At 47.8% G+C, this 15,100-nt stretch overlaps 1 protein-coding gene across 1 annotated transcript in view; it reads left to right on the plus strand.

Moving 5' to 3' along the window:
• PPM1H (protein phosphatase, Mg2+/Mn2+ dependent 1H) overlaps positions 1-15,100 on the plus strand; it is a 231,190-nt gene that overhangs the window by 158,733 nt on the left and 57,357 nt on the right. Inside the window, exon 7 of the mRNA XM_046673877.1 lies at positions 8,799-8,917. Coding sequence (XP_046529833.1) covers positions 8,799-8,917 — 119 coding nt within the window. The remainder of the gene's footprint in view (positions 1-8,798; positions 8,918-15,100) is intronic.

Genomic DNA, 15,100 nt, shown 5'->3' on the forward strand with positions numbered 1-15,100 from the left:
ACTTTAGGGACATGCTACTCCTCTCTAATTCATCAGGACAGTGCCACATAGAAACTTAAACATGAACCTTTCTTGACATCTATGTAAACCAGACAGAATTCAATCAACATTCAACTCTATAATAGCTTATAGGTACAAGCTTGCTTCTTATGACTTTGCGATTTTTAAGGACAAATGAAGACTGAGAGAATTCTTTATGAAGGACTCTAACCCAAACATATTTAGGTCTCAGCCATTTCACATTTTTCCTTCTTTTCTTTTTTTTTTTTAACCCAAACCAAAATCTTGTATTCCTGCGCTGTGCATCAGGCAGCCAGCCTCGGCTCTGGAAGAGCATCTCATCTGTCCGTCAGTGTGACCATTAGCCATCACCAGTGGCTTGGCTGACGTTATTAATTTCATTTCTTTCGTGACCTTAGACTTTCTATCATGATAAATCATCTTGAAATGTAAGGCTTCCTCTCCTCATCTCATATAATCTGATGAGTTGTTTTTTCCCCCAAAGGGCAAGAAAGAGATTACTCTTTTTTTTTTTAAGATTTGTGTTAAACACTGAAAATCCTCATTTTGATAACTTCCTTTGAAGTACTGAGAAGTCTGAACATTTTCAAAATTATTCATATAAAAGCTTTCTAGTTAGAGGACTTTACAAAATACTTCTTGTTAAGGAATCTGCCCTCTCATTGAACACGCAAGTATTTTTACTTTCCGTATTCTGCTAATTGGAGTGGAAACTGAAACAACTACTTTGAAAAAGGCTTTGGCCCAGCAATTCCATGCCTAGGTACACACCTAACCGAAGTGTGTGCAGCTGTTCACGAAGAGGCTAGGCGTGTACAGCAGCACTGTTTGTAATAGTCCGACTAGAAGCTATCCAGATGTCCTTGGCGAGTAGAATGGATGAATAAGTCATGTGTGGTCACAGGATGGAATGTGTGCATCACTGGGAATGGACAGGTTGTAACTACACACAGCAACGTGGGTGAGTCTCAGACTTCACATCCAGCACAGGGGGCAGCCTGTAGGATCCCATGGGAAGTGTAGGAAGAGGTGAAACCAGTCTGGAAGTCGGGAGAGTGCTTCCCTTGGGGAGAGGAGGAGTGATTGGATGGGGTCCTGACCCCAGGGTGCCGGTCATGCTCTGTTTCTTGATCTGGATGCTAGCTACCTGTGTTCAACTTTTGAAAATTCATCCACCTGTATGCATATGGTACAGACACTTTACCTTATGTATAGTATACTTGGTTGAAATGATTTAAAAAAAAAAAAAAAAACTTTCAGGGCCAGCCTGGTGGCATAGTAGTTAAGTTCGCATGCTCTGCTTCAGTGGCCCGGGGCTCACAGGTTCAGATCCTGGGTGTGGACCTAGTACTGCTCATCAAGCCATGCTGTGACAACATCCCACATAAAATAGAGGAAGATTGGCACAGATGTTAGCTCAGGGCCAATCTTCCTCACCAAGAAAAAAAAAAACCAAAGCTTTCACTTTAACTGTACGTCACCCTTTGCAGGAGGGGCCTTCCTTGGTGCCATACAGGGGCTCAAGGTGAAGCTTTAAGACAGGTTCCCCAGGAAGCCACACTCCTGCCCCCTCTGCCCCACACTCCTCTCTCCTGAGAGAAGCTCCACAGCCGCCCCCTCTCCCCCCTCAGCTGCTCCCCACATCCTTGCCTCCTCTCTGGCTGCCCCGGAGCCCTTCCTGAACAGTTCTAAGACCCTTTTCTGATTCTCTCTGATCCCACCCCGTGCACAACCCCCTCTTTGTCCCTTAGCCCCTGGGGATGTCTCCGTTTCCACCCAGAAGCCTTCCTCAGTCTCCCCCACCCGTGTGTGGGCTCTGAGCAGAGGGGCCTTTTTTCCTATTCTTCGCATCCCTAGCCCCTGGTATGTGGCACATGTAAGAGCTTATGTGTTAGTTGCACAAATTCCTTTGGCTGGATACCCCAAAACTTGGGACAGTGCCTCACTGGCTGGCACCAATCACTCACTCACAAGCTGACCACAAGGCAGTAGAAGGGAATTTTATTGAAAGGAGGAAGCATTTTATGTCCTCCAGCAGACAACTTTGAGTACCCTCGGGACCCACGGTCTCAGCGTCCGCAGGAAGCCTGGTGCTCAGTGTCCTCCATAACCATGCTACACCTGTCTCGCCCTGGGATCTGGGTTCCTGCCTCCACTCCTGTTCTCCCTGCCTTGCCGAGGCGCTGAGAGCTCTCCCCAGGTCCAGGAGGGTGGAGCTCGCATCCCTGTGCTCCGGAGGGAGACAGACCTGGGCTCAGGTTACTCACCCACTCTGCTCTAGTGAGAGGCTTCCTGGAAGGTTCTAGAAGGTCTCTCTTCTTCAGGCTGGTCCCTCCTGTTAGGGCTCAACCCCACTGCAATTCAGAGACTCCCACTGGGATGGGAGGGTTGTGTTTCTTCACAGCGCAGTGCTCACCTCCCTCCCCTTCCCTTGAAGCTGGTTTCTACCCGGGACTGGGGAGGAGAGCAGCCTGGATGAAGTCTGATCTTCCTACCCCGTCTCTGGTGTCCCGCCGCTTCTTGGCACAGCAGGGTGCTCCAGCCTCCTTTCCCTAGAGAAGATGTCTCTTCTTCTTGTCCCTGGTCAGACGTAACCGTGTCTGGAAGTTTGCTCTCCTTAGCTGCCCAGACACTAAGTGGCAAGGACACATCCTACCCTTTTAGCAAACCTGCGCCCTCCAGTGTCCTTAAAAGTCTCTTGGCGACCTGTCTTTGGTTGCCAGGGTTAGTGGTTACCAAACTTTTTCCCAGGGGCCGCTTGTGCTCACATGTGAACTCCAGGTGTACCTCCAGCCTCTGCCACAATCAGGAGCATTCTGCTAGGCTTCCTTGAGGGAAAGCCTCAAAATTCAGGGTAAAAGTGGAGGTAAAAAGGTGTTTTTTTGTTTGTTTGTTTGTTTTATGAGGGGCAGGCCAGCACACTTTAAATTGGATGCTAGGGTAAAATATGTTTCCAGGTTTCTAGTCAGCATGCTTACTAAGTAGAGAAGGGACATAACATTATTTACATATCCTCAGGATGGTGAAATATCATGGGGTTTTCAATGGTGTAACGGCAGCCACACACCTGTGCTTTTATAGGAAGCTATCTATCGAATTCTAAAAAGTCAGCTAAATCTAGATATGATAACGTGTGTCCAGGATCATTTTTATATGCCGTGGACCTTAGTTCTAACTTTTTCAGAAGATTGAAAGCTGTGTTGTATTATTTGGTAAAGTTTAAATAATCACTAAAATGTAATTGTGTGAAGCAGGTCGGAATGTTCTGTATTTATGCTTCCAGCAAATACTGACTTAAGCCTTGTCTGTGTTCTGGGCTATGCTGGGCCCTAGAGTGTAGCTAAAGTTTTAAAAATCATGACCGTGTTTAAGTGTAGCTGGTATTACCTGCAGCACCATGCAGAGGTTCCTCACACACATATATCCAAATAGCATCATTAGAGAGAAAAATTTAAAATATATCCAACATGTCAGATAAATAGGAATGTTTAGGAGAGTGTCTAGAGTTTTTATTTTGCAGGTGGCCGTGGGATCTTAACATGTCTTGCTCCCATCTTGGATTTTGATGCCGTTAAGGTCCACATGTTTCATGGGCCAGCATCGCTGTGAAATGCACTTTCATGGGCCCTAGTCATGCGTACACAGTCATGAGCTGCCCAGGTGTGAGCAGTGGAGTAAACTGCACCTCAATTGCCCATAAATCTTACATGCTTCCAGAGGGGCAGGCCAGCACTGATGAAGTGACGCTAACCAGTCACGTGAACGCTGGGAGGCCCTGAGAAGAAGCTGTGCAACTCCCAGGTTGTTGGGCCACTCGGCTTCTGAGAACAAAGTGTCTCTGTGCTGGCCAGTGGGAAGCAGTGGGCTTCAGCATCCCCTGCATTGGCGCCAGGCCTGTCCTGGTTGGCCCTTCCCAGTGACCTTAGCGACCTTAGGTCCTTAGTGACCTCCGAAATTATTGGAGTCAGAAGGGGCAGCAAAGCTCCTCTCAACAATTTTCTAAAACCTGCTGTACAAACTGGGTTCTCCAAACAAATGATAATTTTTAGAATTTCTTTTAAACAAAAGTAATTCATGTTCAGTGGTAGAAATATTAATGAATATGCATAAGTTTAAAAGAAACCCATGAGATAACATTTTATAATATTTTGATGGATTTGAGTGTATGTACATATATAAACATGTGTACATATAAAACCAGGTTATGGACTGAATGTTTGCCCCCCCACCCAAAATTCATACGTTGAAGCCGTCACCCCCAGTGTGCTGAGTTTGGAGACAGGGCCTTAACAGAAGTGAGTAGGGTTAAATGAGGTTGTAAGAGTGGGGCCCTGATCCGATAGCATTAGTGTCCGAATAAGAAGAGACACAGAGGGCTTGATTTCTCTGTCCACAAGAGCACAGGGGAAAGGCCGTGTGAGATGGAGGAGGCGAGAAGGCAGCGGTCTGCAAGCCAGGTAGAGAGCCCTCGCCAGGAGAGAGTCTGCTGGCGCCTTCACCTTGGAATTTCCAGCCTCCAGCACTGGAAACATAAATTTTTGTGGTTTAAACCCCCAGGCTGTGGTATTTTGATATAACAGCCTGAGCTGACTATGACAGACCGTGTATGCAAACTTTCCACGAGTATTGCACAAAAAGATACATTAATGCGCAGAAGTATGTTTTTCTCTGAAAACCAACAAGTGTGTGTCCCATTAGATTTTAGCATCTCATTTTTCATCAATCAACCACCTATTTGCTCGACTTGTACTCAGTTCTTGAGTTGTTTTTTTCTTTAACACAGCTAACTCCATAAGGCCTGACAAATGCAACAGGAGTGAGTATGGAAAGTGCTGGTAAGGAGGAAGACTACAACTAGAATGTGAATGGTGATTTTAAGAAATACTAAAAATATATCATAGGAACACCTGGAATGCACATAAATTCTAAGGTGGACATGATTGCAACAGAATATATCATGCATCATGTGAGATTTGGCAATTAGCAAGAGAGGAAGAAAAATAACCATAAAAAGAGAAAAATCTACGGATGTGACATTAGTGTCAGTGGGGGATGAATATTACAGTATTTCTCAGAGCTAAGGCACTTTTTTTTTCACCTTTGACGTAACTGAAGTTGGGATATTTTACAATTGATTGTTGCTGTCAGCCAGGTGGCAGGCATGACATAGACATCGTCTCCTGGGTGTGTGTGAACATCGAAGGGCAACCCCAGACTCGCAGAATGGGCGTCCGGCAGCTTAGAAGAAAACTCTGCAGACAAAAACGCAGCCGTCTTTGAGCCTCTTTGGATCCCAGCAGTTGTGTGGAGGGGTTGGGGGAGGGGTCATTCAGACTCGTTCAGCCGCATTCCCGTAATTGCAAAGCTGACTTAAGAACCTCACACCCCTGGCTCTGAGGCTTAGAGTTGTGGATTCTTTAAGAAATGCTGCATCACCAAGGATCCCATGAAACACAGGCCACTGTTGAGTGGAAAATCATGAACACGAATGTTTCAGAGTTGAAAAGTGATGCCAGCTGTTGGATTCTAAATGTGAAAACGTTTTGGAGGATCTTAGCTATTCCTTCTTAAATATACACAAGAGTGATAGATAAAAATTCATCGAAGTCTAAAGGAGCTCTTTCAAAAAGAATCAAATAAAACTTTAAAGTGGTAAGAAAGCATTGTGCATAGTTTAGTTGGCAGCTTTTCCGCCCTTTCTCAGAGGTAACAAAATAATGGCGCATCATATAAAGGGCGTCTTAGAAGTGGTCCAGTGCGGTAGCCTGCTGTTATAACCGGGGAAAGCAGACAGTTTGTTGAGGCCCCAAAAGCCTCTGCATGTGAAGGGGCTACACATGCCACAGGCCACACAGGATTCCAGGCCCTTTGAGGCTGTTCCCCCTCAGAGGGAGAGGTGAGGTGGCCCCGCAGAAACGAGGCTGCTGAGGAGTCCCAGCTAACTGCCCAGGCAAACGTGCACCAACCAAAAGGGCGTGCGGTGACCTGGGTAAAGCTCCATCCAGGGCCCCGCGTGCTCCTGTCAGGGGGCAGAGCGCCTGGGACCCCTCACATCTGCCCCTTGGCCACTTGGGTTTATGAAGAGATGTTCTTAGGACTGGCCTTTGGATCTTAACCTGTTTGTTAATAATATATCTGTGTGTCGTGTCCCTATATTTATACACACACATACGCATTTACATATTCATATGTCATATATAGATCTGTGTACATGTGACACAACTCGCATGGCTCACACGCACACAGTCACAGGCACATGTTTGATGACCTGCTTTTTACAAATATGTCAGCTCTTTCGGTGTCATTGCATATTCCCCGTAGCATCGTTGTAAGTGGTAGCATAGAATTCTTTTGTGTGGATTCGTGCCAGTTTATTTAATTGCTCATATTATTAAATGATTTCTTCTAGCTGCTTCCGGAATGTCCTGTGCACAAGCTGTGTGCCAGTCTGAAATTTTGGTTCGCTGGGTCCTCACTGGCACCTGTTTGTGATTCAGACTTTGTGTGGTCCAGCAGCAACAGGGTCACAGGCCTTTTGTTGCACACATACTGTTTGTGTGTGTGTGTGTGTGCACAGGTTAAAGGGCCAGCATAAGGGCTAGGATGGGGATTATGGGCATGATATTCAGCTCAGGCTGTAGAACCACTCAGTCCTGGCTGATAACTGTGGGCTCGGCGTCTTAACCTCTCTGAGCCTTAGTTTCCTCATTTATGAATTGAGTCTATGTCACATGCTTTGTGGGATTGTTGAGGTAGTAAATAAGGTGTAGCAAGTGCCTGGTACATGGTAACCCCTAAATCAGTGTTAGTCCAGCTTGGGGGGGTGGAACATAAACGCAAACTCCTGCTGATACAGTGCCCAAGTTCTGCGAGATGACAAAGGGTGTGTAACAGATGCTGCTGTTCGCTGGCTGCTTATGCCTCTTTTCTGTAGTTTTCGTAGGTGGACCAAAATAAAGGAGTAAAACAGTATCGAGCCCGTAAGCACAGCCGGCTTCATGGGCAAGTGTGCAGCCGCACAGGGCCCTGCACTTCGTTTAATGCTCTGCTCTCACCATCTGGAAATTCTTGTTTTTGAACAGAGGCTCCATATTTTCATTTTGCACTGGGTCCCACAAACTATGTAGCCAGTCTCTCCCATCAGGTTGTTGGGAATGTGAAATGAGCATCCACAAAGCACTTAGCACTGGACTCAGGAAGTGCTGGGACTCGGGAGTCGTTAGATGGCTGTAATTGTTTTTTCTAAGAACAGTGACAACCATAATAAGTGTATTGCAGACGTCATTTCATTTAATTATTAGAACAGTGTGAGATAACTTGACAATTCATCTCATTGCGCAGATAAAGAAACTGAGGCCCAAGAGGTTAAACCGTCTGCTGAGATCACACAGCTTGTAAAGGCGGAACTTGGGTTCGAGCCGAGTCCGTCTCACCCAAGGCCACACTGCTGACCTGCCCCATCCAGTGCAGCTCCCCTCCTTCCTTCCCAGGGAACCGCTCTGTAAAACCCGGTGTTGACGTGTCCTCGATACGCATCACCCAGGCCTCCCTCCCAGCTGAGCTTTCAAGAGCCCATCAGAGGTGATCCAGAATTCCTGCCGGGCCTGGAACCTCCTGGGGCTACAGCAGAAGTAAGGACTGGTCCTCTTATCGGCCTCAGTCCTGTCCTGTTGTGTAGCAGGCCATATCTGACTAGCTTGCTTCCTTGGACTCCTGACACATTGAGCTTCTGATGGCTGATGTCCCACCAGTACGTCCGAACCACCGTGAGAATCCGTCTGAGATCTGCTGGTGTCGGGTCCTGGGGAAGAGGCTGTGGGAGCTGCCTGCTTCCAGTAGACTGAGGATGTGGCCACCTGTCCTGTGGCCGGGATCCCTTTCCTACAGCTCCAGGCCATGATGTGCTCTGCCCACTCTTTTCCCTGCCAAAAAACAAACAAAAAAACCCTCCATTCCACCAGGCTGCTAATCGGCAGGCGTACAGCGCAGCGTGGGGAAGCTTCTGCGGAGTTTTCTTGCGGAGTGTGGCCTCGGAGCAGCACGGCAGTTAAGACTTGAGCATTTCATCTCTTGGATAGCTGGATTTGAATTTTGAACGTGACAATGAGTCTGTTTGTTGTTTCAAAGCAGTTCCCTAAGTGGCTGTTTGCTCAAGACTCTTGTAGTGTGAACAGAGATCTGGGGGAGGGGAAGAAGCCATCTGCTCTGGAGAGTCTTCCAATTACATGATCAGATTACCGCAGAGCAGAATGGAGGGCGTCCAGCGGAAAGTTCCTGTCTGGTGTGTCCAGCCCCCAGCCCGCTCTCCCAGGCCGTTGTGTTGATGTGGAGACCCACATGCAGGTTTCAGAGGCCAGGCCAAGATCACTGAGGGCGTGAGCAAGAGGAGAGCAGAGAAAGCCGAGGAGGAGAGGATCCGGGGCCTTTCTGGCCGCATCACCATGGCGACAGGAAGGGGAAACCATCTTGGATTTGAATTAAGAACCGAACCTTGGGAGAAGCCCAGTCTCTCTTCCTTGCCACTTTAGCAATACCTGTCTTTGATTGCAATTAATTTATCATATCAAATGAAAAAGTTAAATCCTTTTACAAGTTAAATTTTATTTGCTGATATTCTATTAGTGTTTAGATTCTTAAATTTATTTATTTCCCTTAAAATATGAGGATGATTTTCTTGTTTTTGAAATATGGCCTGTCTCAATTGGCAAAACATCCTTGAGTCTTATTTTTCTTTCTGAATATGCATGTGGTTTTTTTTTTTTTCTTTTTGCTATTAGGCATTCATGCAGCCTCACTTGCTGGGAAATGAGTTCACACATTTGGAGTTTCCAAGGAGAGTTCAGAGAAAGGAACTTGGAAAGAAGATGCTCTACAGGGACTTTAATATGACGGGCTGGTAAGAACACGGCTCCCTCTGCCTCGGCGCTGCCACAGGGCGGGGGACAGCAGCGTCACCACCGTCAAAAGCCACTTACGCAGTTGCGATCAGGAGATGCAGCTAGAGACCGGGTTTGTGGGGAAAGCAAAAGGGCTACGTGCACCCTGCGGTCTTCGCCCGGCCCCAGCTCTCACACCCCGGTGCTGGTTTACCTGTCTGCTTCCCTGAGGTCCTTCTGGGGGTGCTGGACCCCATAAAGCTGACATAATTCCTCACGTCACACAGCACAAGCATTTGGGGGCTCTTAAAACACATTAAACTTGTTTTTTTAGGTCAGGGGCTCGAAGGAACATGCCAGAGGTTTATTGGGCCACACTGGCTTAGATCTGAACACAGCTCTGACCTTTCTGAATAGGCAAAGTTGGATAAACAGCTTCCTCCCTGAGCCTAATTTTCCGTGGATGAAGTGGAAAAATATACACTTTCTGAAGGGTCGTTGTAAAGACTAGAGGCAATGAGCTATCCTCATTATTTTAGCACATCCCAACTGAAATAAGAAATCTTGACAGAGGCATCTTATTCCCAAAACACACCTATATAAGCACCAAGATCCGTGGCTCACTTTGACTGAGAACCTCATCCATGTCTTCTGAGAAGTAGATGTGATGATCAGGTACTTCTATGTCATAGGATTGCTGTGAGGAGGAAAGAGGGCAGCGCCTGGCACATAGAAGTGGGGCGAAGGTGTCCCCTTAGGCCCTGAGATACTGACCTGGGAGCCTCCTCCCAGGCTGCAGGACAGCAGAATGAGACAAGGGACTCTCTCCTCACTGTATCTGCAACACAGGCGAAGAAGTAGATTCCATGATCTCTTCTTCATTGACCAAAATAGCTAGAACAGATGGTCACAGCCCAAATTCCCATGGTGATGATTTCCAGGCTGGAAATCTACTCGGGGGCTACACCCTGACTTAAAGGAACAGCTGAGCTTCCCAGGGAAGATACGGGGCTGATTAAAGGCCCTTCTGCTTCTCCTCTGCCATCTAAAATAGAGCATACTCACCAGCATCCACTCTTCTTCTAGAGCAGGGTCAGCAAACCATGGCCCCATAGCCAAATTCCACCCATGGGCCCCTTTCTGTACATAATTTTTTTTAACGCAGCCACATTCCTTTCTGTACATTTGATCTTCTACCTGCACACTTCACAGGGCAGCTGAGTCTGCAGCAGACACTGCATCCCCTACAAAGCCTCAAATATTTACCCTGGGTCTGAAACATGAGTGAATTGATTGGGAAGGATTCACCATATTTGTTGCTCTGAGTTCTGGAGTGTTGATGCCCCCAGAGTCATTATCCTAACCCAACTGGGTTTTCTTTGTAAATTCATTTTATTTAATCAGCAAAATTAGCACTTCTTACAGAAAAGTTGAAGGTGAGGCCTACTGCAGTTCGGAAAAACGAGGTGGGGTTTGATCTGGGTTTTTTAGCGTTCGCAACAGAAAGGCATCACAGGTCAGGAGCATTACAGTTTTGCTTGTAAATGCAAAAACAAAAAGAGTAGATCTAAGAGGCAGCGAGGAAAAGGGCCCAAAAGAAGGCGAGCATCTGGGGGAAATCAGACTGAGCTGGGGTGGAGGGAACATAATCGAGGATGAGGGAAGCTAGGCAGAGAGATTTAGATGTACCGTAGGAGGCTGTAGTTCCTTTTGCATGTTTCTAAGAAGGAAAATGAATGATGAAAGCAATGTTTTAGGAAGGTGGTTCTAAGAGGAGTATGAAGGAGACTGCCTGAGAGAGAAAACAGATTCGGGTACCCAGAAAAAAACCATCATGGAAATAAATATGTGAGGTCTCGAGGGCCCAGTAGAGGGATGGAAGCAGAAAGCAGAGAAGGGAAGGAAGTGAACAAGAAACTAGATGATTTAGGCCAAGGGATAAATGGAAGGGGGTCAGTCATCAATTACTCCAGTGATCTGTTTAAATATGTCTCTTCAGCTAGTCTGTACGTGCCCTGAGGGGGAGCCCCGGCCACGTCCTGCACCTTACACATAGTAGACAAACAGCGAGTGTTTGTTGTATGAAAGGAGGACAAGGAGGGGAAGGGCAGACATCGACAAGGGCAGGTCGGTGTTGTGGTTGGTCCATGGGAAGGGGAGGCATGAGGAACTCGCAAACGAGACGTGGAGCTTGAGGCAAGGCTGTTTGTATGTTCTTTCTATTCCAGAAAGCTAAATTAGATCTAAGCAGTCAGAACAAGGTTGGTAAACAAATGGCTAAAGATTACCCCCATTTTATAATTTTTTAGATGTAGATAAGTTCAGGGCCTAGATTATATCCAATTTTATAGGCACACAGTTACTCTTTTGCTCTCTTTCTTACACACACACACACAGGGTTCACCTATTGCAGAGCTGTTTAATCCTTGTAGTAAATACCTAGTTATGGGAATTTTTCTCTCCCCTTGTCCCCCACTAATCATGACAGTATTGGGGCTAGCTGACACTTAGGGAGAGCTATAGGCCATGCATGGTGATGAGAGCTGTACATGACTCCTCATATTGAACAACCCTATAAACTAGACATTCTACAGATGAGGAAACTGAGGCACAGAGGCTGAGTTGCTCAAGGTCACACAGCTAGTGAGAGGAGAAGCTGGGTTGTGAGGCCAGGCAGCACCCCTTCAGGGTGTACCCTGTTTACTACTGTGCTGAACTCCCAAATGCTGAATGGCCCCTCCTCCTTGTTCCCATTTTGCAGGTGAGCTGCTTGAGGCTCACAGAGGTTAGATGGTTTGCTCAGCTTCCACCAGCGCAGAAGTGTCAGAATAATGACTACAACCCAGGGCTCTCTTAGTCCAGGGCTCTCTCTGATAAAACGCACCAGTCAACGTTTCTCCAGGGTAAGATTGGATGTAGTTATTCCACTTTGGGCTGCGATGTCCATTTAAACAGGGGACCTCTATCTGCCGAGATTACTGTCCCCTTAACAGTCCTTTAGAGGACAAGAGGAGGGAACAAAGCGTTGCAGGAGCTGCTGAGGAGGTAACTTTTCTAATCTGAATCTGACCCGAAAGACCGTTGGCCAAGTTGAATCATGGTGCTTCATGCTCGCCCCTGAGTCCATGTGCGATTTGGGGGTGCTGATGGTAGGCCTAGGGAAACGGCGGCCCTGGCTAGAGGAGCATCCGGCCAGCTTTCTGTGGCGTGTCGGCAGCGGGGAGGAAGTGGGGGAGGATGTCAGCTCTGGGAGCCTTGTCTGTAATTAAGGATGAGTCTGTTGCCTCCTGACCGGGATCCTTCCTCTCCCACCCTCATGCTTTCTCGGAGACTGCAAGCAGCTTGGCAGGCCCAGATTGTACAGAGGACAAAAGGTTATTGTCCCCAGGCCCTTCAGAATGAAATCTGTCTCTCCCCTGGCTCCCCACCTCCCTTTCCCCTCTCCTCAGATGGTCAGCACATTGGTTTGGTTCACAAAGGCAGTTTCTTCACAGCACCCCCAGTGCTGACTTGGTCCCTGATGTGGCCCAGCTCTCACCTTCTGTGCCTGGTGTCCCTGGTCCTGGTGCCAGAACCCCAGCCTTGCTCTCAGTGCCAGCCGGCGCCCCTCCTCCCAGGCTTTGTGCAGAGCTGCTGTCGCACAATGCGCTCTAGCTGGCACCGGGAGCTCTGTGTCCGACCCGCCACCCTCTGGGCCGGCTCAGGCCATAATTTGCTGGCAAGCGTCTATGTTACTGAGTTGAAACAACAGTTTCTCACAGCTGGCTTGTGGCACCAGGTCCCTGCTCCTGTGAGTGCTGGTGGTTTCGCTTTCTCACGTAGGATCAGTGTTCTTCCTGCTCCGTGTCCAGCCACATGGGGTGACGAGCAAACCGGGGGCCCAGGAGGACGTTCGTGGGGGAAGGGGCTGTGGCTTCACCCCTGGCGGCGGGCCAGGTTCCCCGGCAGCTGTTCCTGGGCTGATGGGATTTGTAGAGAGAGCGAGGGCCAAAGAGGAAGAGAAGTCCATCGTGTGTATACGAGATTGCTTCCAGATGGTTCTGGTTATGCGTAAAGTACACTAGAATTCTTTCTTTAAGCAAAACTTTTTTTTTTAACATTTATGATGGTCTTCTTTCAGAGGACAGGCTAGACCAGCGACTTGAGATGGTGTGCCTTCCTTAGTAAAGAGAGGACCACCTGGGGAGATACGCTGCTTGGGTACTGGTCCTTGCTCTGCCAAGGTTCTGGGGCCTTGGACAAATCCTGGGCTTAGGTCTCTGGTTTGTTTAAAAATGCTTCCTATGCCCCTTACAGCCAACCTCCATGTCTGGTGGGGGATGGGCTTTGCTCTGCTTTGCAGAGCTTCTGGAAAAGACAGATTCCATTAGGAAGATTCCAGAGATGGTATCCTTTCGTTTTTCTCTCTTGCAGCCCTTAACTCTTTACGATTCCAAATTGACAGCACATCAGGGTAATTTTCCCTCCTCTGTTTCCCTTAAAACTATGAGCCAATCAGAGGATTTTCCAGTGGAACAGAGTGGGGTCAACCACCATTTTCTCCTTGCAGCTCGCGCTGCTTTCACTAAGGCAAAGGAAACCTTTTCTGTTGTGTCCTCTCAGCATAGTGGCCTCTAGCCACCTGTGGCCATTTACATTTAAATTAGTTAAAATTAAATAAAATTAAAAATTCATTTCCCAAGTTGTACTAGCCACATCTCCATTGCTCAGTAGCCACAGTTGGCTCGTGGCTACTGAATGGGACAGTGCAGATACAGAACATTTCCATCTTCACAAGAAGTTCTACCGGCTGGCCTGCAATCTAGACCATGTAAGGTTGCGGGTGGAGGACGGTGCTGTAACAGAACATCCCAACAGCAAAGAGTTAACAAAACAAAGCAACTGAACAGCTGAGCACAGAAAGGGCGAGCGGAATGGGGTGGCCACATTCTGTGGCTTCTGGTCCCACTACTGCTAGACTCTGAGTCTGCTGGGGGATGGGCTTCACTCCACTTTCCAGATCTTCAGGGGCATCAGCCATTGTGTTTAGGGACAACTCATGTCCGGCGGTCGCTCATTGGCAAGCGTGCTGGCCAGCCAGGAGGGAGACCCGTTGCATCCGCCCTGGGAGTAGCACGCCTCTCTCCCCCAGCCTCTCCCCACTGCCTCCTGGGCGTACTGGTACCAGTGTTGGCATTTCTGTTCCTCTTGCTTTTCCTTTTACTTCTGGGAGAGTGTTTCAGACCCTGAGGAGCAGAAAAAACGACTCTGTTCTGTTTGGGGCGACCTTTATTCTCCGTCTGCAGCCTGGAGTCCAGTTCAGGGTGGAGAGTCACAGCCGCCCCAGCCCACCCCCTGGCAGGGGGCTTCTTCCAACAATCCAGACGTTTTCTGGAGAGGAACTCCCAGGAGGCGGCCCCCAGCGTGGTCTAGAGCTGCTGGCTTGAGTTGTACAAATACTGTAGATACGGCTTCTACCAGATTCTTTATTGCTCTTTTCCATGCCCTCTGACAGCGTTCAGGCGGCCACGGGGAAGTGGATTGAGAAATGCCACAGAAGGTTTTATGAAGCCAACTGCAGAGCTGCACCCGCATTTAATATAAATTGATTTATTGAATCAAGCACAGAAGCCCTGTTACAGAAACCCCGGGCTTTATCCTCCTGAGGAGCGCCTAATAAAGCAGCCCCAACTGACACTCCTCATTAGCTTTTCCATGGATCCCCAGGCAGCTTTTAAAGGGACAGTGTCCCTCTTTTGAGCCTGAATTTATCTGTTGGCCATGCCTGTGGACCTAATTAACTCAGCATTATTAGTCTTACTTGGAAAGCCTGCACTTTCTAACAGCCTGACTCTTGAGTTTTAAAGAGTAATTGGAAAATTCAAACCCTATCCTGTTCCTTCTTTTTGTGTCTAATCACTTTTAACCCAGTCTCTGGAACTTCACCTGCAATGTCTCTGACTGGCATTGTTGGGGTGCGGAAGGATTCCTCGGTTCCACCTCAGGGCGAATCCTGGCGTTGCCGTTGTGCCGTAGAACTCACGGGAAGCTTTTTAGACTCACCAGAGGAATATCACATTTTAATTTTATAATTACTTCCCAAGAAAACAGGCCTTTCCCTAGTTAAACCTGGTATCAATTTCCTCCCAGCCATTTGTATCTCATAATTCAATGATTATGGGCACTTTGGCAGGAATCTGGAAATCTGACTTTGTGGGGAAAGG

Source organism: Equus quagga, chromosome 1 (genome assembly GCF_021613505.1).
Source record: "Equus quagga isolate Etosha38 chromosome 1, UCLA_HA_Equagga_1.0, whole genome shotgun sequence".
Lineage (NCBI taxonomy): Eukaryota > Metazoa > Chordata > Mammalia > Perissodactyla > Equidae > Equus > Equus quagga.